Raw genomic sequence first — 25,196 nt, 5'->3', positions numbered from 1 at the left:
TTAGACTTGGGCAAATGCTGCCAAATGAATTAGCAGTTTGCTTTGTTTTTTCTGCATCTTATTTAATTCAACCCGCTGGACAATTAGATCATTTTTATTGGTCCTGTCAGCGTCGAATTAATGGAAGTCGACTGCATCTACTGAATGGAACAAGGGGCGTTTTTATATATTTTAGTGTCTCAAACCATGGTGTGTGACACTGCAAGGTAAGATTGGCTTAAGAACAAAAGCATGCCTGTGGGCTTCATTTTGGACACAAAAATTAGTTTCCAACTGTCATGCTGCTACCCTGTTGCTTTTTCCCAAGCCGTCTCTAAGCGAGGATAATGTCCTTCTCGGAGCCACTCACAGACTAAATGTGGTGACTGTAAGCTTGCCATAAGGCCTTGCACTGCACACAAGTAACATGGCATCTGGGACAGCTAGCAGAAGTGCCATGCTGACGATCTCGGATGCAATGCTACCGACAGAATACGGTGGATGATTGGCAGTTCAGAAGGTCAAGTACCACGATGCTGGCTCCAATGAAGATTTCTTTCATTTCATGAAGCCAAGCTCTTACAACTCGCCTGTGTAAACTCATCATGCCATGAGGCAGTGCACTCGCAATAATTTTAGTGGCCATGCAATTTTATTGTGCAGAACAAAGAGCTGAAAAACCCCCTTGAAAATTTTTGTATAAAATTTTTCTTTTATACATTGAATTACTTGCATATCGAACTTTTTTGTCATCCCTTCAGATTCGATGTATCTGGGTTCGACTGTAGTATACCTGCCCATAATTTTAGTACCCGTAAAAGTTCATCACAGTTGTTGTTATCTACACACTATTAGTTTCTTGCTACGCTATTTGCGCCCACAATTCATGGTTGCACCCTAGCTGCCTAATCTTCATTCTAACATCTCTCAAACTGTTTTAATTGGTTCGTTACCCACTCTCCAGAAATTTGTATAACAGACCTTGAAGGTGCCTTCCTACCTTCGACGTTGGCCTCCTGCAGGGCTGTGGTGTTCTCGCGCAAAGCCTTGGCATCTCTTCCTAGTTCTTGTGCTCGCTCATGGAGACTTGCAAGCATCAGGTTGGTGGCGAAGGAGCGCTGCGTCACATTTCCTGACCGGTCTCCAATTTCCTCAAGTTGTATTTGGCTTTCAGTCAAGTTGCGCCTGCACAGAGCAAAAGCTGTAGTCACACACTCGTAATCAACTTTTATTGTCAAGTTATTTGTAACCACCCATGCTCAGTGATTCCAAGACATCAGCTCCTTCCACTGCAAGCTGCCGGCATGACTATGTAGGGCAACCCTATCGAACTATCACAGCCACTATAGTCAGCCTATCTAGGTTCACTGCAGAACAACGCCCGCTCCCAAGTACCTCCAATTACAGTCGGATAGCATAACAGTCTCATACTACATAAAAATACCTTTGTTATACTCTATATTTGTTGTTTGCATATATTTATTACGTACTGATATTGGCATGAAACATTTTAGAATTTACTCAGTCATATTCAATAATTCGTTATATCCCTGTTCATTACACAGAAGCTTTAATTATAAGAGAAACAGCAACTGACCGGATCTCTTCAATGAGTGATTGGCGGTCCAAAAGGTCCAGGCCAGTGATGTTGGCCCCGCTCAAGATTTCTTCCACTTCGTGCAGCTTTTCTTCCATCTCTTGGAACTCACGCGTGTAAACACCAGTCGTGCCCTGCTGCTTGATTTGCCGTGCTGAGTTTATCATGTTCTGGGTCTCCTCTAACAGCAAAAAATAAAGAAAGAAAGATGGAGTAAAATAAAATGTGATTCTTACAGTTGGGACAATGCTCCTCTTTATTTTGCTCCTCCCACATTTCACATGGGCCAGCATGTAAACAAAAAAGGAAAGCGGCATTCCAGTGTTTGACCACTGTTCACCACTCGTGATAAGCAAGTAAGGAGGAAGCCGAGGCAGAAACATGCATGTTGAAGGAAATATTTTGCGATTACTATTACATACTGGGTTGCTTATTTTAACAAAAAGACATATTAAAGACGTCTTATGGTAGATAGGTTTTTGCCATGTTCCACCATGCTGATAAGTGTTAACTGGAACATCAAGGCCACAGATTTTCTGGACATATTTCTCAAAATTGGTAGAATTTCCGCTAGATTACTTTTTTGGATCAATTCCACAATTGAGACCTGCTCGAAAGTGATTAATTACAAAGTTAATTATTAAGGATTTGTTCATTAGCTAACATCAATTTGTCTTGCAAGTAGTGTCTGCCTCATCAACTAATCCAGCTGATGCAACAGAACTGCAGTATTTACCACAAAAGATCTTTAATAGGTCTCTCTTCTTTCACATAGATGGCCCGGCACATCCTAATGTACTAATGACAGGCACAGAATCATTAAGTTGCTGAATTTTTCTTCTAATGTTGCTGCCATAAAGCTGCAATGCCAAAAGAGAGGGTTCCCAAGCCTTTTAAATTGCCTATGTGCTCATCAATGCCTTCATTCAGTCTGCACCACGGTACTCAAATCATTGCTAGGAATTAAAGGGAGGGAAAGATACACATGTGGATTAAATCTGAAATAATGAATCTCATCCGCAACTAGCTATTAACCTGTTTTTCTGTGTAAATTTTCCTGCTCTCTGCCCCTCTCGCACAAAACTTCTGTTTTGAAGAAACAAGCACTTGACTCCCTTTAAGACAAACTCTCTTAAGACAACTCTTAAGACAACTCGTATGACAACAAAACAGTTCAGACCTTTGCTAGCAATCCAATGGATCCAGCCCATTTCTACAAAGCCGGGCCGGTTGATGATGGGAACAGAGCTACAGATAACGTGCACAATGTCTGCAGTATCTCACAATCATTAGGGTATGGGCTTGGCTGTAGAGAGGCATAAACTAGTGGGATCAGTAAGAAGTCAAGTGCAGTGCAACATCACGCCAACCCTTTTGCAAATCCAATGCCAGCTGGAAGCAATCCACTAGACTTTGCACACATATGAGCATCCAAACCAAAATGAGCATAAAGAGTGCTACCACAAAGCCCAGTTTTCTTCTTCCAGCTAAGTTGAACAGGGGAGTGCCACAATATTGTGACGGAATGGTCAATGTCGGCTAAAGAACAAATAGCCAGCAACACAGCCTCCATCAGAGCTGTAAAATGGCCATACGGCCAGTCCTTCAGAACAGTCAGATGTCGGCTTCGGTACACCTCTTACAGCGTACAGGAACATGCGTCAAATATATTGGAGAGCTTACGAATACCACATTTAGATACAGTGAAGTGTTTAAAAAGAAAACTGTATAGCGATGCAATTGCACCAGATATGAACTGGTTGCAAAGTATCTGGTAGATTTTGGGCTGCGGCAGAACAGATCCCTAAAGCTTCCGAAGGGTGTGAGAACTCCCTTGTATAGGTTTGCTCTATTTTGCGAGCAAATTGCTAGAATTTGCACACAACTGCAAAGGGTTATCCCCCCCCGCCCAACGTACCACGCAGCTCTTGGATGATACGGTCCCAGTTGTCGAAGCACTCCCCGCAAGAGTCGCAGTACGGCGCCCGTCCCGTGAAGCCACGAGCGCACTGCTGGCAGCGGTCGCCAGCCACTCCCGAAATGCAAACACAGCTGCCGTTGTTCCGGTGGCACTGGCTGGTGGCTGCTCCAGGCACGTTGCACTCGCATGCTGTTCAGAAGCAGAAAAAAAAAAAAAAAAAAAAAATTGTCTCTGCACGTTTATCTTGGAGACATTACAATACAAAGGGGGACAGACTGACTAGAACTTTAATACTGGCAAATCTATTTAATTATTCAAAATATAGTGTAGTCTGAGGACCAAGCAGGTGCACAAACACCAAAATTTAAGAGCATAGAGCAAGAACACAATCTAAAAGCATTTAAAATAAAACAAACAAATCAAAATCAAGATCGGTTGCACCTGACAGGAAGATACCTTCGTTACGTTCACACCACTGTTCATGCTTATTCACTGCACTCCACTATCAGCATGTGCATAAGTAGGCAGAGACATGACAAGGAATGATGAAATGCAAAGGAAAAAAAAAATACTTTGTCTGATACAGTCATATCCTGGTAATTCAAAATCTCATAATTCAACTTGACAGATAATTCGAACTGCTCTGTTGGTTCCGGCAAAGTCCTATGTATCTGAATAGAGAAAAATTGCGACGAATTTGAACTCCAAAACCCATGCAATGGTTATTTTGAACAAAATCTCTCACTCCCATGCACCACTTTCCGAACAAACCCAACCCAAAGGACCATAAGGCCGCATGCCATAAAAATGGTGACCAAGAAAGGCTTAGAAGAAAGCAGAGACCAGGCGGTACCAGGGCAGTGCCAGTAGGAAGGAACCCCCAGTGCGCACTTGATCACCTTACTATGCCCCCTCTCCCCCTAGTGTGCGCTTGATCACGTTACCATGTGCACCATTCACATGCCCACTCTTCCCCACCCCCCTCTCCCTCCTAGCACACTTGATCCCATTACCGCACACTCACCTACACACTTCTCATAGTGCATGCTAGATCACACCATATTTATTTATTTATTTATTTTGTAAAGGGGTGTAGTTATTAACCCAGCTGGTAGCGTCAAGCCTAACTGAGAAGTCGGGCAACGCAGAGCAGGGACAACTGGATGGCCGAGTGGCTCTCTCTCCTCCCAAGCCCTGGCGATCCAGCTGGCTCACTGCAGGCATAAAATAGACGATCTGGCTGGCCTTGTCCGTATGCTCTTCTTCCTTGCAATTTATTTATTTATTTATTTATTCATTTATTTATTTATTTATTAGGTTAACCTACAGCACCAAGGAGGCATTATTGTAGGGAGGATACATTGCTGGCAGAATTGAAAAAAGCAACAAACATTGCAATACATACAAAATAGCCAATAAACGATTAACATTGCTGCAGATGATAAAAAAAAGGAATAACAAAATAGCAAGCATTGTTAGAACATCCAATACAACAAATTATCAAAGAAGATAAAGAAAATACATGTTTCAAAGCATATTTTCAACAGCCATAAGAAAATTGGGGCCATCAGCAGTTTCCTGGGGTAAAGCATTCCATTCATCAATTGTGCTAGGGGAAAAAGACATACTTAAATGCGTTAATCCGACACTTTTGACTATGGTCCGTGCTGCATTTATTACATCATCTCCAACATTGGGCACGCAGGAGTACGATGCATGTCAAGCCACCACCCTTGTCAAGTCGCCATCCTTCTCCGGTCACCCTTATCTTATTGCACTTGAACTTCACATAGAACATGCTGTCTTTTGGCACATGTCTGATGGAGGAAAGATAAGACTTTTTCAGTGCGAGCCCAGTAGCGGTTTTGGTTAGGCGCGCTGTAGCACAAGATTGACTGGGCGTTATGTATAAAGGGGCTCTCCTTAGTTCAAACTCCATTTTTATTTTATTTAATTAAATTTCCGGTCCCCCTGGAGCTTGAATTAACGGGATTCTATTGTATTCCTATTTTGCATTTGTTTCTTGTGATATCTTGTAATATTTACACTTCATTCAATTGATCGATTGCATGAAGTGCAATCGATAACTTGATCAATTGACACGGTGATGTGAGAGGCTATATAACATGCTTTTCTTTACACGTATACTATATGCATAGTTGCAAGTCATGCAAGGGGCAGACACCACAAAAATCATCCGAGGAGCTACTGCGATACTGCTGGATTTCTTCACGGGCATGACTGTTCCACAGCATGGTTCTTGCCTTGCCCAATTTTAAACATATACTTGAAAAAGATTCCACACAATATACGTGACTAGCTACTGCTCAGGGGTGTTAGCATAGCGACCCTGCTCTGCTGAAAAGAAACTTATGCAGGTTGGCACCTGCATTTCCCATAAACCATTGTTCAACTTAGGTCAATGTTATTGTTGATGAGAAAATACATATTAACCTGTTGCAGGGATAAATTTAACGGATGCAATGGCGTAGCATATATAAACCACACTCTTGAACATGGCAAAAAGAAAAGTGGTTCTTAGTGCTGCAGTTTTGGAGACCGTATTTGAAAGCCAATGCTATGTAGCGCCGCACCTTAACTGCACCTAGGTGACAAATACTGAGCATACTCACGATAGCATCGGACACGTGGGTCACCCCAGTGATTATCCTGGCACTGATTGCACTGCCGCCCACCATGGCCTGGCTTGCATGGACACTGGCCGTCAAACTCGTTGCACTTCAGGTCGTAGGAGCCAAGGGGGTCGCAGCCACATGCCTCGCAGCCTTCGCCGCTGGCAATTTTCCAGTAGTTGGGAGCGCAGCGATCGCAGGAGATGCCCTCTACATTTGGCAGGCATGGGCACTGGCCTATACATTGCAGGGAAAAAAAAAGGAGAAGCACCACTGAACTGAAGCAAAGCCATGGGTAAATGTGTTGTAATCCTACGATAATGAGTAATAAGAAAGATCTAGGGTGCAAGAGAAGTTGACAGAACTAGTACAAAGGGCACGACCGTGGTCTTCATAAACCAGCCCCGTCTATAGGATGTTTATGACAGAGATAGGCTGGATTTCCTGCACACCTCAGTTGTCTAGTGGTTAAACTCTCTACATTTTCAAGGGCTCTAATGTGAGGTGCTCCCTCGAGCTGGTATTCATGCAAATACGGTGAAGGAATGAAATGTCCTCGAGACATTTGGCTTTGTACCCACCGGTCACGGGGTCACAGTATCCTCGGTCGGGGTCCAGGCCGAGAAGGTTGCACACACACTCGTAGCACTGCTGGAGCGAGGCATTTCCGTAGTGGCCCGGCTTGCAGCGTTCGCAGTGGGGGCCTTCTGTGTTGTACAGACACCGCAGGCAGACGCCCGTGCGCGAGTCACAGTTGCCTGGCTGGGTCTCATCGACATTGCCACTGCATTCGCACCGCCGACAGGAGCCACCAGGAACGTTGGGTTCACCGTAATAGTTGTTGGCACATCGGTCGCACCTTTCACCTGTACGGTTGGGAGGCAGTGCCAAGAAATAAGTAAATAAGAATTGCAGTTGCAGCTACCAGGAACTCTCGGCACTTTGTATAGCTGCACTAATTTGGCGGGTTGTGAAAAGTGAAACAAATTTTCAGAAGATCAAACAGACAGAAAAGGGGATGCAACTATGCTCGAGCTGTGTCCCTTCATTGTGTCTTTGCGTAGTAAGAGATACTGCATGGTTTAAGGTGTACTGAATCTGATTAGAATGATTAGGCTGCCCCTTTCAAAACTTATTCTGTATTTCCAGTGACAAAAGGTTGCCTGTCAGATCTGAAAATAAGGGATAAACTGCCCTTTTTTTAAGTTTACGCAACTAAACTGCAGCTTACACATCCCGGTGACATTAATGGATTCCACGTTGCAGAATCCTTTTAATTATGTGGCCACTGCACCATTTTAATTAAACTTGATGCATTTAGAAGACACAGCCATGCTCCAAGACTCTTTGGAGTCGACGCCTCATTTATACCCTCAATATTCTACAAAAACTTATTAAAACTGGAAAAGCTCTGTATGTGTCTATATCACTGCAACAAAAACGGATGCAACAATACTGTAAACTCCTTCTCGTAGTGCGTCTAATCTCTGCAAAAAAATTGTCTTAGCATTAACAATGAACTGTTACTGTGGCTATGCGAGTCACAAAAGTCATACAGTGATAGTTTGAGCCATGTGCGGCATATACACTTTCCCTTCAGATGTTTTAGTAGGGAACTGCCATCTACAGAACTGTGATAACTGGTCTTGGTCAAGACTAATGAAAAACAACGTTTCAAGTTTTTGTTTGCTTTATTTTTTTTCCTTTTGGAAACAATTTTTTTTTAGCACAGTGCCCAAATAAAAGATTGTAATAGTTACTAAAATTAACCTTTTACCTTTTAAAAGCAATATAGTTCATTTAAATCAGATCAGCAGTCGGGAAACGAGAGCATTTTGCATGCACTGTGGGGATGCGCGACTCTCGCGCGTCCCCTGATGTTTTCCCGCATAGCGCATCCCCTGATATGCTGTTTTCCCGCACGGCTCGCGTGGCCTGGCGCCCGCGGCGCTCGGAGTGGTACAAGCGCGGTGCGAGAGATGGCGCGACGGTCGCGCCGCGGCGGGGTTACTCGGGCGCCGAGGGACAAGGCGCTGGCTCTTTCCCGGCGGGTCGGCGAACAGCGCCGGACGTACCGCGCGCGCGCGCCAATCCATGGTTCTGCGAGACCGTCTCGCGTGGCCGCCTTGGACACCGTTGGCGTGACTGTACACGCGAACGACCAGGCGTTGGGATCCAGCATGGGGCGAACATATTCGCTCGCAATGCGGTCGCGGTAAGTCGGACTTCTAGATTTGTCGCGCGCCCATCGGCATGTTTTGGGGATAGCAACTCGGCTAGCTGGCATTGATCTATGAAAGGTGCAATAAATGCCCTTGTGATTGTTTGCACTACTGTGTTGTCGTTCCTTTGTCCCAAGAGTACGGAGGAGAACCCCCGTATCTCCCACAGCACTTCAACAGAGAAGTCAGTCTTGGCCCCGAGTTAACATGTGGAAACATCAGGAGCTCTAATCTGAATACATGGGAACAGATTAATAATTTTTTGGGGCTTGCACTACACCGAATTTGATGAGGCATGCTGCATTTAAAACAAGAATTCCCTGCCAACTTAGGTAGCATATCTTTTATTTAGGCCACCAATGTTTTTTTTACATAAGTGGTTGAAAATTGGAAAACTTAAAAAGGAAGAAAGAAAGAAATTCGAGGACACCTAAGCACTTATACAAGTTGTGAATGCGAAAGCATTAATGTCGAATTGAACACTGCTGAGCGGACCTTCGAGTTTTGCGCTGCGAGTAACGTTTTCGTTAATGCTCGTTTCGGCCTGCGGCGTATTGGGAGAGTTGACGACAATGGTCGATTTTGCTGCCTGCCTTTTCGCTCCTTTTGCTGCGTTCTTCTGCTCCCTTACTTCGTCTGCTGTGTACTGGCATGGATGGCCACATTTCACTACTGCCGAGGTTGCGGCCGCCGACAATGTAGATGCTTCAGACTCCATAGCGGTATGTGCTGCCCAAGCCAGCAAGTGCAAGCCAGCATCACGAATGCGCGACGTGCACTTGTGACGTGATGTCGCAGCCAATGAGAAGCTAGGTGCCATTTTCTCACTGCAGACCCCACTTGCTTTTTTGCTCAATGGGCCACTTGACACTTTCGGCGGTGCTAGCTAAGCCAATAAAAGGAAGCCGAGCCAAGATAAAGGCACCCCACAGCTCTGGCAGCTACCATAGCAACAAATATTGCATCGCTCGATATCGGATTTTATCCTTACCTTATTGAGGGCATGGAAAGTACAAATATGTCCATTTCAACCTGCTTGGTTTTGAGAAACATGCGTTTAAATGAGTATGGGAACCTACAAATTGTGTAGTAGGGAATCAGGGGATGATCAAGACTCAAACTTTTGGACACTCTAGAAACGAAGCATATATCAACTGTATTGCCCTTTTGAACACATACGATGCCACCTGACATTGCATTCATTCGCATATGGTGGCATTAAGAAAAATGGATCTCAAACTTGCCTACATATCCTTGTGCACAGTGACAGATAACATTGCCAGTGCGTGGATCCAGGTCACAGCTAGTGGCGTGGTTGACACCACTGTCCGCAGTGCCCGGGCATGGGCACGGGCGGCAGGGGATGTCCACTCCGTACCGAGGGTCTCCATAGTAACCGACCTCACACCTGCATTAATTCAACAGTTCAGTGGTTTGCAACTAAATCATAAATGTGCAACAAATCTGAAATCTGAGTAGTGTCAGCATGCTTTTCACATAACTTGGCTAATATGCTGCCTCAGATTTAAGGATTTATTTAAATAATTTGTTTTCAAACTGACCAAGGGAAAAGCAGTTTGAAATCAATTTACACAGATAGTTTACTCTAAGAAAGCTTAATATTTAGGCAGGGATAGCACTGGGATAAACTGTGAACATTTGTGTGAAACTTTTCTTCTGCAGAAGGTACAAAACGAAGAAGTTTATGGTTAAATAAGTTCTTTGCGAATGATCTGCACTGCCTGTTCTTGCAAAGATTTCAATAATTATGTGTATTACAATACATTTTCATATTAGTCCTACACACAATAGTCCCAAGAGGAGGAACGTGAGCAAGCCCGATACTGTGACACAAAAGTCCACAGGCACTTTATTGTTGCAAAAACTTAACTTACATGTTTGTAGAAGCCCATATGGCAAGCTTGAGAGTCGCATAATCAAGTTTTTTCTCAGACTTAAAGCACATGCAACATTTATTTCAGGAATGCAGAGTTCAAAAAATGAAACATACAAAATTTACACAGAAAACATTATATTGCCTAAGGAATGACAAGAGGCACAGGCTTTGGATTGGAAAGTATTGACTCTTTCATTGTACCATGGGCTCAGTTCTTTAACTCTGCGAGTTTCTAGTTTTCATATGCTCAGTTTACGGGACATTTTCTTGTAGCTTGGCGATTTCACACTTCTGCCATTTATGATCTTATTAGGCTTGTGCAAATATCATTTTTTTGGTTTGACTTGAATAGTGGGATTTGCATAACACCTTCACACAAGTGCCAGACAATGACAAATAAGAAAATAATAAAAAGAAAAACTGGTTTACTTTCAAGGTGCCATCATTCAGGTATTTTCATGCAGAAATGCAAGTTCAACATTTCTTACAACTCCGGCAGCCCAGAAGATTTGTTTACTGAATACGGATTCAAGCTCACTGTGGTGCTTCAGTCTACTTAAAATTTTGTGGTGGTTGAGGCCGTGGGAGCGTTTTGCATCATACGTCGTCGCGATGCTGTGAAGGGCGAGCTTGACTGCGCAACACTGGCTGTTTATGTAGTGTTGTGCAATTTAACCGCTGACATGCGAGCTTAACCCACTTCCGTTCAGTAAGCGCCCGTACGAACTTGGTAGGGACACTCTCTGCTGCCTTTGCAGTCCTCAATTATGCCTGTGTGCATGGTCTCGGGCCCGATCACCGATGGGCAGCAAACTTCCTGCAGTAGTTCACCATCCACTTCCGTGTGTGCCTTGGCTGTTGGACATCAGCAGCGATGTTTTGCCGGGTGTCGACAACGAAAGACACTGTTTAATGCTACCCGCCGAGGGTTGCTTAGTGGCTATGGTGTTGGGCTGCTAAGCATGAGGTCGCGGGATCGAATCACGGCCACGGCGGCCGCATTTTGATGGTGGCGAAATGCAAAAAAACCCTTGCACTTAGATTTAGGTGCACATTAAAGAACCCCAGGTGGTCATAATTTCTGGAGTCCCCCACTACGGCGTGCGTCATAATCAGGAAGTGGTATCGGCACGTAAAAACCCCATAATTTAATTTTGCTGTTTAATGGCACATAGAAAATTTTAAATATGTAACAGTAAAATTGGGGTGCAGGTTATATGCGAATTTCGAGTTAAGATGTGGCTTCACAGCAGCACGGCACACACTGCCATCAAACCATCTTTACAGCAATCTTCTCAATGACCAGCATCGCCAGAAAGCTGGGGAACAGAGCAGCTGGCCGAAGATACGACATAGATGATTCATGCATCCGTGCATTGACTGTTTTTACAAATATTTGAGCGTTGTATGCAGTTTTGTTCCTTTTCTTTCCAGGGTGTTGTAATTGGAGGTGCAGCTTATATGCAAAAAAATTAAGTATACAGTAAAAAGCTTGTTCATTAGCATTCCACGGGGATGCTATGAAAGTCTGGATGAAAGTCAAGAGAAAAGAATTGCCCCGTTAAGGCGCGTATATAGTCCGACATAGCAGGAGCACGTGCGCGCGTGGGCTACGTCATGTTGGCAAGAACAATGTATATGGTTCGAAGCACTGGCGCAGCCAACGTAACTGGATGCCGCCAATGCGGTCCAACGTGCCCAATGTCGAGATGGCTGTTGCTCCATCCATGCGTTCTTCGTGCCGACTCACAATGCATGGCGTGGAGAAAAAAAGGTGCCCATGGCGCTTCACCGGCGGTTGCAGACAGCTGTTCAAAGTCTGCAAAGCGGTGCGGGGATTGGGGATCGTTCTGCACATACTCTGAAGAGAGCAGCCGACAGCGCGCACATCGAAGTCTAGAGAGGACGGCCTTTTCACCGCTGGAAGAAGCTGCGCTCTACAATGCATTTGCGAAACGCACCACAACCTGCTGCGACATTGGTCTCTGTTGTACTTTCGTAGCTGCACCGGCTGCACACTGCAGAGTTCCGCTACACGTACAGGTGTGGCCTTGCTCGTGTAATAGCCACAAATCTTAAAGGCTATGCTTTTTGGTACTGTGAGCGCCAATAAACATCGCGGCCACTATGTTTCAGACATTACCTGGTGCCGTGTAGAGAAAAAGCATAGCCTCTGATATGAAACAGAAAGGTGTAAAATTGTAAAGAAAGAAAGAAACATACAGCGCCACGTGGCATCTATGTTTTTATCTCTTGAGAGTAGCAGAGAAGCGACCTTCAACAGAGGCGTTGACCATGGCTGGCCAGGCGTGAACGCGTCTCTCTCTATTCAGGCCTAAATGAAGGGCTGTAGATTGAAAGAGCAAAGCGGCGTGGCCCACACGGCATTGCCAGCGTTGCTAACGTGATCTCGCGCACTAGCACCTGCCCCATCCACGATGGCACGGAGTTCGAATTATCGGTGGTGGTGTGGATTTCAGTGCTAATTAGCGGGATGTTTTACATATTGCTTTCAATACATTGTTGGACAGACTGGCAGCTACTTCGAATTATCCGAAATTTTGAATTAATGAATTATGAATTAACAAGCTTTTACTGTATTCGTTCAGGTGAAATACTTCGAATACTAAAATTCGAGCAGTAGCGCATATCGTAGTGCTGCTGTAGAGAGATAGCAGACTTTCTTCACGCTGCAAATGCTGGAAGAGCCCAGCAACCTCGCCATCCGCCTATTTCTACACAGCAGCACCACATATTGCAATTTTGCCCTTCTGGTTGCCGAGTGCCTGCGCTTATCTCTTTTCAAGCCCATTGTACAAGAGAACATTTTCGTAATATGTTGTGATGGTGTTGTTGCTCAGAAGAGAGTGTGCACAGCTCCATTGCACTCTAACCCATCAGCCAACTGAGCTAATTGGCATGCTTCCATCATTTGCATGCCAGTTGAAGCGCCACTGTAGAAACTCACATAGACACTAGCTCCAGATGTTCCTTTAAGCACATGTCACTTTCTTTTTTTCCTTTTCTTTTTCAGCTCTAACCTGTCGCAGTGAGGCCCTGATGTGAAGTCCCGACACTGGATGCAGTGACCTGTCCTTGAGTCGCATGTGTCTGCGTGACCGTTGCAGTCGCAGCGCTGGCAGTTGGGGTAGTTCCAGAAGCCAGGCTGGCATTCGTCGCACTGTCGGCCGTACGTGTTGGGCCGGCATTTGCACTGGCCCGTCTGGGCATCGCAGAAGTTGTCCAGGGAACCAATTCCATTGCAGTCGCATGCTGGAAGTGAATGCCTGCCAAGTCACTTTACCATTGGAGGCTATGCATTATATGTAAAGCTTCCAGATTCATGAATAGCGTTATGAATACACATTACAGGCGAGAAGTCCGGAAACAAATCCCCATGTCATGCATAGTACCAGTAACATGTAACTGCAGGGAGAGTCATGCATGCTCTCACAATGCCAATGCAGCTACAAGCACATTCTTTGGCAATGAAAAAAAAGGAATTCAAACAATCATCAGGGGAAACATTTGTTTGCCCAGGAGCAAGTACAGTTAAACCTCAATATAATGAACTTCAATATAATTAAATTCTCAGTATAATGAAGTATTTACATTTTTATAACTTTATAACTGCTATAGATAGTAGCAGTATATATGTGTGACAGTAGTATGGTGTAGGCCGCATTCCTGAGCAATTCATCATATCAACACATAAAACCATGCATTCTGTGCTAGAAAAATGCACAATTTCTGCTCTACAAGATGCTGAAAACGGACTGTGCCACCTTCTGAAAACTTAAAACAAACATGCTTCAACTGCTGTTATGTTTCACTTGTGGTCTCTTGTGATTTCTAGTTTTCTTTTAACTTGTGACCAAGCACATAGTACAAGATAACATTCCGAGTCTTCTAAGAATCATTGGTCATTATACTTTCTACATCCTCCATCCGTCAGTCGAAGCTACTACTAGTTGGGCGAGTTGCCTCGGCTTTGATGCAAGGATGAAAATGTGTGTTAAAAAAAAAAGAAAAAAAAGACATGCCAGTGTAGTTAGTGTCTGTGATGTTGACAGAAAAAGAATTCCTTTTCGGATATGTGACAAGATAGTAGTGCTCACGACTGAGTGGACATATCTTTTGTACATATATTGGTTAATTTAATTATTTTAATGCCCAGAGGCATTATATATGGAAGTGATGATTAAGAAAGAAGTGCAGTATCTATAAGTGACATGGCGGAGGTAGGTTGCCTTTGGGATAAATGAGTCAAAAATGGAATTTATGTGACAAAAAGGAACAGCAAATTTCAGCAAGCGATCAGTACAAAATGACATACAATGTGGCTTACTAAGGAGTGGTACATGTGTCGACAGGGTTTATTGAATAAGACCGTCTGAAGCGCCGTGAGTGGTCCATCTGTCCAATTGTCTGTCTACGTTTATTAACCCCCTTAACTGCCGATGACGAGATAACTCACCATCACAACAAATGTCCTCTGGTGCCGATGACGAGTTAACTTGTCGTGATTGTTTTGCAATTTTTGCACACGTGCAGGTGTTCAGTTTCTTGTAATTTTGACAAGAAAATAATGCACAATTACTTTTGTCATTTTTTTTTGCACTTCTACACACTTTCTTGTTTAGAATTTGTCGTGGCAGTTGGGGGGTTAAGCACATCGTACGTCTTTACATGTGGGTGTTCAAGTCAAGCACATAGAAATTCGAGCGCAGAAACTGCAGCACTTACGTCGGCAGCCTCCAGGACCAAAACCGTAGGTTCCAGGTGCACAGCGATCGCAGCTGCGACCCACCACGTTTGTCTTGCACTGGCACTGACCACCCAGTGTGCTGCACACACTGCTGTGAGAACCCTGTGGGTCACACCTGCAGTCTGCGAGAGGAAAGAAGCCGTGAAAAAAAAAAAGCAAATGAAAACAAGGGGAGAAGAACCTCGCTAGCAGAGAACGGGGTCGTAAACCAACAGGACAGGTGAAAGCAGATTCGTAAGCACTTGGGATGTTGACATTCGCTTGGGGACAAAGCAGCCTTCCAGGCTTTTGAATGGTTGTCTCGTAATGTGCCAACAAATTCACAACGCCTTCAACACGTTACAAGATTAAAGATTTCAATTCTTTGTCAGATACAATCATGGGAGCTCCATAACACTGGCACGAGTTTAATTTTTGCTTTGTTTATTGTTTGGTGCCTTTTGTGTGTATTTCATTCATGTATATTGCTCCAAGTTTTTTATTTTGTTGCTATTTTTGTTGTTGTACATCAATCTTACAAAAGCTTCTGTTCAGAATATAATAAACCACTAGGAAGTTAGTGCAGTGTCTCAATCACTTCTTTCTTTTGTCCATGTTCTAAGCTTGTGCTGTTCTGGTTATCTCCAACCAACTAGACCAAACCTACTTTACCCAGTTCTCTGCAACTTACGCCTGCATTTCTCTTTCCTTGGCACCTATTCTGTTACTATAATAAACTGCCAGTTATTTACCCCTTGCAATGCATGGCCTGCCCAACTCCCCCTTTTCCTCTTGTTTTATTTATAGCATAAGCTAGCCCCTCTTTGCTATATGGATTATACCAACATATTGTTGAAATCAAAGCCTGCCAGTGTAGCTGCTAGGCTCCAAATCCTTGGGCAAGCTTTGAGCTTGGCTCAATTTGCAAACAGTTCCACCATGACCAAAATTTTAAAGGGACACTAATGAGAAAATTTGTTTTAGTTTTATTAGCAAATTTTCTATAATGCTAAAGAAATAAGTCACTCTTAAGTGAAAAGAGGCTTAATAAACTGGAAAAGATGCAATAATAAAGTTGCCCCACAAGCTTTGCGTGGCCTTATAGGTTTTGATGGGAATTATGGGAGAGGCCTTTGCCCTGCAGTGGGCGTAACCAGGCTGATGATGATGATGCTTATTATAGGTTTTGATGGTGTTTGCATGGGCCTGGTTAATATTTCATCAGTAAAGATGGACTATACTGTGTTCTAAAAGGTCCAAACATTAAACTTGGCAAGTTTCAGGAACTTTTAGCGAGCCGCAAGAGCCCAAATAAGAAAAAATATTCTGAAATTTGCGATGTCATTCTGATGTGCAGGCACGCTGGTTTTTGATTTTGTGAAGTTGTCACAAGCAAAACACAAGACTTGAAGAAAGGGACAACATGAAGCGAACCGCTTTGTGTTGTCCTTTTCTTCCAAGTCTCGTGATTTGCTTGTGGCAACTTGACAAAATCATGAAGCACCGACTGGCCTACACCCACACTCTACTCTGGTTTTTGTGGGAAATTCAAGAAATTTAACTTTGACCCGCATTTTCTATTGTAATAATCAACCTATCACCAGGAAACTAACAAAAATTGAACTTTGAACGAGCACTTTACCAGTTCAAACTGATTTATTGTATTTATTTTGTGTTGCTTTAAAACAGACTAGAGTGTTCTTCCTCACCCTGAGCTCCTTGGAAGACGTAGAAGCCGATGCTGTAGAGGTACTTCTTGCAGATTTCGGGGAGGGTGGCCCCTCTTCGTACGGCATAGAATGCCTGCCCGCAACGAAAACGTTCGAATTCTTCCCTTCTGTATTCGTTCGCCGGAGTTCCGTGGAAGAATGGGATGGCATTTATGTCAGGCATGAGTACCATCTGTGGGAGGGTGGGTCAAATTCTTTCACAAAGCTGCAGCTTGCAAGGTACACAGGCACTTCATGTTGGCACAGGCTATTTATTTATTTGTTTTATTTATTTTTATTTATTTCATAGTACCCCTAAAGGCCCCCGAAAGGGTATTACATAGGGGGAACCGATACATGAAAAAATGTGAGCTTTGTGCGTTACGGAAAAAAAAACTAAAGTACACAAAAGTTCCACAAAAATTTTTAGGAAAAAAAACAAAAGTTATACAAAAGTACGTTGTCTAGCAAAATACACAAGTAAAACAATATACAAAATAAATTAGTCAAGTAAAACTCAGATAGAAAATACAAAACTGAAAAACCAAAGTAAGGGAATTAATAGGCACAATGTAGAAGTAAAACGAGGTGTTGCTCGAAACTGCGTCAGTTGTCACATAAACAAATTGATGAGACATGAATACACTTGTACAATGTGCACGCAGAACGGTAAGACAAATGATCAAAACAATATATACACTGGACAACGTATGAAGAAACAGTACGTGATGGATATTTACGCGTAACTATTGCGTAAAAGTTCCTGAAAGGTTGCGAAATCAGTTTGAGTAGCAATGTGTGATGGTAGGTTAGTCCATGCAACAATTGTTCGGGGAACGAAGGAGTTAGCCGATGGTGATAGGACTGCACTGCTTGGCACATAAATAGCAGGCCTTCAGGTTTAATTAATTTATGCTACTCCATGTAGTGATCAGGAGGGTAATGAGCTGCTGTGTTCAGTGATGAGCTCAATAATCTAAAAAAATTTGACTTGTTGATTGAACTGGGCAGACAGCATGCTGGGTGAAAGCCTGTTTTGGCTTAAGGCAGGCATAACACGCATTTACAGAGCACCCCCCCCCTTTTTTTTGCCCAATGTTCTGTTTGAGAAAAATACTGTAGATTACCGTATTTATTCGCATAATGATCACACTTTTTTGTCAGAAAAATTGACGCAAAATCAGGGGTGCGATCACTACGCGGGTTAAATTTCCCGCGAAAAGAAACACAAATTTTTTTCGTCCCGCGTTTGCTGCGGGTCACAAAAACAAAAATGGCGGCCGGCAGAGCAAGCCGAACGCGCCGAATGCGCTTTTTTTTCTCGTGAGTGCATTACGTGCATTGAAACAGTTTCTTCTGTATCAGTAATGAATAATATCGTTAATATCGGCAAGTTTGCGGCAATAACATAGCAATGTCCACTTTGAGGGGACAGAAACAGAGGTGGGCGCACTTAGCTGCCAGTGACATAGAAACACATGGCCGGCATGCTGCAGAAACTGCGGCATCTGTCTTCACTACTATCCTAATACGGCACGTTTCCGCTAAGGGTGGGTGAATATCTTAGCTGTGTTACAAGCGTCGGGGTATGAATAGGGTACACTTTTAACGTATCAGTGTAAACGTGGCTACTATTGTAGCGGCTCGTGATTTGTTGCGTGCCCTCGAGTGCAGATGAGAAGAATCAAAAGGCGCCTTTTTTGTTGTTGTTGACTACAACCATTATAAAGCCTACACATAATAACGGCAAGTTTGGTTTCAGCTTTTTTTTAGTCACGGAAGCGCGAAAAGTGATGAAAGTAATGAAATGAGGCATCTACTTAAGAATGTTTGGTGCATGCAAACTGCTTGGTTTGTTTTGAAGAGCCGTTTGCATAGCATTCGACAGATGGTAAGCGCGATCAATATTAGCTAGACTTGGCACACAACATATCGCTGTGGCAAGTTCGGGGTGCGATCATTACACGGGAAATAAAAAAAACTGAATTTTGAAGACAAAATTCAGGGGTGCGATCATTACGCGAGTGCGATCATTATGCAAGTAAATACGGTACAAATTTTCTCAAACTAGACTACTGCTCCTTTATCCTGTTCAGACGAGTGATTTAACATGGTGGTATGAAATGCATATTTGTTTTCCTCCACGTCTGTGATAAAAGCGTTGTATGCACCCCCCCCCCCCTTCCACTCACACAAGACCACCTAGAGTAATATTTCCAGGGAGACTGACTAGTCTAACTGAATCGTTAGGCCATTCCTGTCTGTAACCGTAGTAGTAGTCTGCGTATCCAAGTGCCACCAACAAACAAATGCTACCAAATGGGCATTGGCCAGTTAGCCTGTTTAGCTAGCTGGTCACTTTCACCAGAGATTTCATTGTCATAGCTTTACACAATTCAACATCACCGGACTCACCGAGTCGATTAGGATCGATGCTGAAGGCGTGTCCACCTCGCGGTCGTATTGCTTGAACGTGACTCGCACTTTGTAGTGCCTGCCCTTCTCCAAGCAGACGGGTGGTGCAACAATCACGTACCTGTCACCTACATGGGGCAGTGTGCAGATTATTGAACAAACAAGAATAGAGATTCGGTGATGACTGTGTCTACTCAAAATAGGTTAACTTGCAAAAAGACGACGTCTTATGTTGTCCAAAATATATAGCAGTAGTGGGCATCATATATTGTGTTTCAATTACCAATGTGCTCTTTAACCAATGAGATTAAATTAGCATATCAACTAATTCAGACATGTTGCAAAAGCTGAAACTGAAGGCAGTTAGTGCCCAAAGCATGTGCAGCTGGCCGGTACACTGAGACTGCCACCGGTTTTCAAATATGTACCAGCAAACTTGCAACAAAGTGCACTGGCATCAACACTTACCATTTTTAAGTAAGCCCTGCTTATGCAATCTCAAACAAAACCAATTTTTGTTGATTAAACAATTTACCATATCGCACAATTTCCAATGTATGTCGACACAAATAATGCACCAGGAAACAAATGGCCTTATCTCATCTGCACCATTTCTAAGAGTCGCTGAAAGTGCTCATTGAACCAACTGGCAAAACACACAAGACGACATGCCAAGATTTGTTCAATACGTATGTGTTGGTATGATACAAGTATGGTATTGTGTTTTCAGTTTAAACCGAAAAAAGAAAGTCAGAAAACACCCATTGATAAATTTTCTGGCCATTTGGTTTTACATGAAAAACATCGATTGTATGCCAAACTGTGGCCATGAAGATCAAGCCTCTTTCTACAACAAGTCCATCTTGATTTTCGTTTTGCAAAGCCCTCAAGGATGTCTTAGAGTATTGGAATGCCATTGTGTCTTTTTGAAAAGCGAGGATGCAAAGGATAAAAAATGTGAGAAGCTGAATGCGCTTGTTTCATCACCCAATACTGTGCCTGACTTGCCACTCAAGTTGATGTTTTTAAATTCATCATCTATGCTATCGATAATTCAGGAACTTGAGGCAGAAAGCACAGTGGTGTAGTGTATGTAGTTTACGAATACAAGGGGGTTGTTTTTGTGCATTAGTACTTAGTCAGTGGCGCAATCCAGCAGAGATAAGCTTCACTGCTGATGTTTCGAGTCTTCTAGACTTGCTAGATGATAGCTACTGCACCAGGACGGTTGTAGGCCTACACGAGTACTCAATTAAACTAATCATTAACTCATTAAAACTCCTTATTTCGGTACTCTTTTAATCATTTAAACTATAAGGTGCAGACATTTATTTATTATGGCCAGTGTCACTGCATGCTAAAATCTGTGGCTTCACGCCTGGCTCCCATGTACTTGAATTCACAATATAGATGACAACCAAGTTTTCGTTTACTTAATAGTCTCACAAGCAACTATTCGAGAAATTAGTCTCACTGAATAATAATTAAGACAAATTTTCTTTTGCATAGCACACATACATAAACATGTAACATAATGTCCAGTGCAAGACCTCGTTGGAACAGTAGGCCTCCAATGTGCTGTGTTATTCAATAAACGTGTGATGAGAGAGGGTTATCCCCAAAAGTGCCGGTCAGTGCATCAGGATTCACGTTCCATCAATCAGTCATGAACACACAGCACTGCAGAGAGGATTGAAAGCAGACCCGCTATCTTGTGTGCGTTCAAAAAGCCGACATTCGGTTTCACCTCATGCGATCGGCCTAGACTGACCTAGGCTATGATATCGGTGCGGCCTGGACAAGTGTGTGAGGCGAAAAAGAACATTGGCTTTTCAAATGCGTACAAGATAGCGGCCCAGGCACCTTGTGATGGTAACGCTATGAGTTTCACACTGAATACATGCACTGCCACGTTTGATATTTAAAATAAAGTTCAACATTAATACTGTTGGTCATAGTATTGAGGCTAGTTGACATCAGGCACAATTTGCACACATAAATACGATTCAGTGTACGTAAGCTCCAAGAAAGTGCTGACTTGCCTGCAGAAAACCTAATCACTTGACGGTCATCCTGAGGAATGGCATTGGCACAGGGCCCATTGGGATCAACTGGCCCCGGTCTGTCCACGGTCACGATAGCCTCTTCCCAGCCTTGAGCAAGCTGAAAGTGAGAAATCTGACGTTTCATTTGAAGCATCGTCATTCAGCTAAGACAATTTGTGAGCACCATCTCCAGTGAGTCTCACTGAAAATGATGCACGCTATTCATTACTTTGAGGTTTCGTGTAGCAATGAGAGTTGTATGTGTAGAGGTCTCAATACAGCAACAGCATAGCAGTGAGCAACTCGGCTTTCTAATTCGCACTGCGAAGGAGCACGAGTTCAACTCTTAAGTAACGGGCACAGTTTTGTTTTTCGTTGCCATGTAGCAAGGGTGAAGCTGAGAATTGGGATGTGACCCGACAATGAAAATGGCAAAACAAAATGAAAGGGTTGGAGAAAGCACAGCTACTATGGAACTTGTAAGTGCCTGTCACAGTAAAAGAAAAATTTTCCAGACTTATGTGACTCTCTGGTTTCCTTATCTCAACTATAAATGTCAGTTATGAGCCTTTAACTCCATGATACACTTATACCAATGTAATTTACAGTCATTCCAGACCTACCTTGGGTTCATAACGGAATACAATATTGTAGTCCATGGACGTCGGTATATCAGGAACGTCAAACTCCAGATAAGAGTCCTGATGGACTTGCATGAAGCCCAGACCAGTCCATGATGCCTCCCGGTCACCATAAGGCTCTCGTACCAGCACTTGGCAGTCCTGCAATGTGAATTATAGGCATGCAAAATCCTGCCTGCACATTTTGTCCACCATATGCGCATTCCATCTCGTGCCATTTTAAGTACAGTAAACACCCGTTAAATCGAAGCTGTAAGAACCAGAAGAAATTTCGAGATAAGCGAAATGACGAAAACAGAATCCCTCTGGCCATGCATAGACCACATGAAGCCTTTCCAATTACCTCTAGTAGTATTAAGCCAGCATGAATGCTTTGCACAGAGTCAAGACAATCGATCTTGATGATATATTTGAAGCCAGTCATCTGGACATAACCAATTTCAGACATCCAAAACGCTGTAAACCAAACTTGCTTATTCATACTTGGTCATCTTTTGTTGGCAACAGTCTAGAAAACTTTCACGACAAGTCATACAAATAAGAAAATAGCATATACTATATAATATTGCCAAGCTTTTTCAGCCCATTCATTGAAACTAAAATAGGCACTGTCCCATTAAAGACACCTGCAGCAGGCAAATGTGTATTCGAAAGACATCTAGAAGAGATACTCACAGGGCTGGCCTTGGCCAGTTCAGCCTCGTGGACCATGAAATCAAGGTTGCCAACAAAGAAGCCAGTGTCTGGCTGGTCACAGCGGCGTCCTTGGACACTGGGCCGACAGCGACACTGGCCGGTGATCACATCGCAGCTGTTCTCATAGGCACCTCCGGGGTCACAGTCGCAGGGCTTACAACCGTCATCGTCGTGACTCAGCCCATAGAATTCCGGCTGTCAAAGTTAGGAGAGCGCAGAGATAAGATATATCTTTGCCACTTGAAACACAAAGGAACCGTCGGAGTGCGGTGGTGCCTCAACCAAATTTTTCTCATTCTTCGCCTCATCCATTCATTGCGCCCAATTGTGGTAGCAATGACTCGGCAGGTATATACAGTGTAGTCTCTAAAGGGCAACTAAATAATATTAAACTGAACTGTATTAGTGAAGCGTGTAAAGTAAAATATAGCCACTGCCATCCTGACAAGAGGCTTTACAAGCTAGAAGAGACACAAAAACAATATATGAAGGGCAACACTGCCCTTAAGTTGCTGCATAAGCTTGTCATGAAGTCATAAATTTGGACATCTACACGGGTCTAATTAGTTTCTTACCGATAAAGAAGGGCCACATTAGGTTCTAAAGGGCCAATACAGCAATTTCAATAACTTGTACCGAGGTGGCCCAAATATGAGAAAATACTTTGGAATCCATGACATGACAACGCCAAGGTTTAAGTGTGGAATTCGAATAAGAAAACTTTGGCCTTTGTTTTCTCCAGTAATACCATTTTTCACCAAATGAATGAACATATAGAGCTTTAGAAGAACACTTCACTGCTCTAAACAGATTTAGTTTTGCTCTTTAGTGTTTCTTCAGATCAACAAAGCAGAATGCTGAACTGAATTTTTATGCAAAAATTTATTATCAGACCACATGCATGGAGTAATGTTGACCGCCAATGTATCTATCACATTCAAAATATTTGTCAAGACTAAACGCTTGAGCGAGTCAAGCAACAGATCAACTGCTATAACATACTGCAAATTTTTCATCGATAATTTTGCACCAATTCTGCAAAAGAAAAAAAAATGTTGCTTTAGAACAACCACTAATTTCACGTTTAAGTGCACCTTGTCTAAAATGCTCTAGAACAACGTATGTGTCTGGCAACCAACACCTGGTTGCCAGATGCTGCTTTAAACAGCCAGAAGTCCCGCAACCGGTATGAGGGAAAAAAAATATATATGGTGTCACTCATTGGCCTTGTTATAACCATAGCACCTTACTTTGATGTAAAAGCAGACAGCCTCCCAAGAAATGCAATTGCATCTCTTGTGAAAGTTGCACTCTTCACACACTGTAACACTGCAGTCTGAAAAAAAAATAGCTGCTCTCTGGATCTTGCTGAATATCTGTGCATTGTGCACGTATATTGAACATAGTCTGACCCTCTTCAGAAGGATGGCACACAGGAAAGTATTAGCCGCAGAGTTACTAGGGACTTACCAGGCACTGGTTGCAGTCGCGACCAATGACGTTGCGTTTGCAAGTGCATTCGCCTGTGTAGACGTTGCAGCCGTCCCCTGCTGTTCCAAGCTCATGGCAGCTGCATGCTGCAGATTGACATGCGTAATCTCAATCTCTAGGCATTAATGAGACTGCGCTTCCAAAATCCCATGATTTTATAATTTTAAGGAAGCTGACATCAGAAGTGTAATTAGTTTATTTTTTCCCTGTTACAGTTTTTTGAGCAATACCTAGGCTTCTAATCTAACCTGTCACAAACAAACAAAAAATATTAAGAAAAAGCATGTAAAAAAATAAAGCGCGCACACTCACAACTTTCTGAGGCACCCAATTATAGTTTTATGTCAGTGATCCAACAAAGATCAAGATGCACTAGGAATTGGGAAGAAAGGGCAAATGAGCTCATTAGTATATTCAAAATTTTTTCGTAAGGAGTGACATCCATCTAAACTTTGCTGCGCCTTTCCTCCAGAGATAAACTGGAGCATCCACAAACAGTGCGACACAAAATGTGGCACTTACGCTCGCAGCCGTCGGGATTCGCTGCCTGGAAGTTGAAAAAACCTTTCTTGCAACGGTCGCATCGGCGGGACTCAACATTTTTCTTGCAGTGGCAGCGACCAGCAACAAGCCCCGATGTTAGGTCATCCTGTGGGTCGCACACGCCTTCGTCCAAGGAACCGCGGGGGTCACAATCACAAGCTGCAAAAGACCAGTGACTGAAGGGATCAGACCCCGACCGATCTGAACAAGCAAAAGATGGGTAGCTCAAAAGCTTGAAACGTAAATGAAAGGCCCTAAGCACACAACTACACAATTTTCCTAATCACAGCTGCTTTGCATCGATGGATGAATTTCAGTTTGTTTCATAACTAAACATTAATCCAAAGTGATCATGGTTCTTATTTTACTATTCACCCTAATAAAAGTAATGATAGACGATCTTGTTCACATTTAGTGGGATGTTCTTTTGATGAATATGTACCAGGTGGCACATTATACATGTTAAGCATAATGTCCTGGTTGACATGTGCTTCTTCAACGGTGTAACGAAGTGCCTTAATGAAGAGCCCGAGGGAACATCCAAGCAAAGAGCACAATCTTATGTTGTTTTTATTTACTTATTTGAAATACTGCTAACCCCAGTAATAGGGGTTGTGGCAGAGCGGTACAAACAACGTAAGAAATACATGAGAACATCTT

General features: G+C 43.2%; 1 protein-coding gene across 1 annotated transcript in view; it reads right to left on the bottom strand.

The window, feature by feature from the left end:
* The window catches only part of LanB1 (laminin subunit beta-1), a gene marked incomplete at its 5' end in the record, with an annotated part of 52,746 nt that overhangs the window by 14,963 nt on the left and 12,587 nt on the right, over positions 1-25,196 (bottom strand). The window contains 15 exons of the mRNA XM_050174979.2: positions 980-1,164; positions 1,577-1,757; positions 3,495-3,686; positions 6,131-6,367; positions 6,712-6,996; positions 9,597-9,760; positions 13,291-13,522; positions 14,996-15,139; positions 16,706-16,898; positions 19,121-19,248; positions 21,163-21,283; positions 21,789-21,947; positions 22,482-22,697; positions 23,973-24,079; positions 24,516-24,695. Coding sequence (XP_050030936.2) covers positions 980-1,164; positions 1,577-1,757; positions 3,495-3,686; positions 6,131-6,367; positions 6,712-6,996; positions 9,597-9,760; positions 13,291-13,522; positions 14,996-15,139; positions 16,706-16,898; positions 19,121-19,248; positions 21,163-21,283; positions 21,789-21,947; positions 22,482-22,697; positions 23,973-24,079; positions 24,516-24,695 — 2,724 coding nt within the window. The remainder of the gene's footprint in view (positions 1-979; positions 1,165-1,576; positions 1,758-3,494; positions 3,687-6,130; positions 6,368-6,711; positions 6,997-9,596; positions 9,761-13,290; positions 13,523-14,995; positions 15,140-16,705; positions 16,899-19,120; positions 19,249-21,162; positions 21,284-21,788; positions 21,948-22,481; positions 22,698-23,972; positions 24,080-24,515; positions 24,696-25,196) is intronic.

This window comes from Dermacentor andersoni, chromosome 9 (assembly GCF_023375885.2).
Source record: "Dermacentor andersoni chromosome 9, qqDerAnde1_hic_scaffold, whole genome shotgun sequence".
Classification (NCBI taxonomy): domain Eukaryota; kingdom Metazoa; phylum Arthropoda; class Arachnida; order Ixodida; family Ixodidae; genus Dermacentor; species Dermacentor andersoni.
This window is presented reverse-complemented; position numbering and strand designations above follow the sequence as displayed.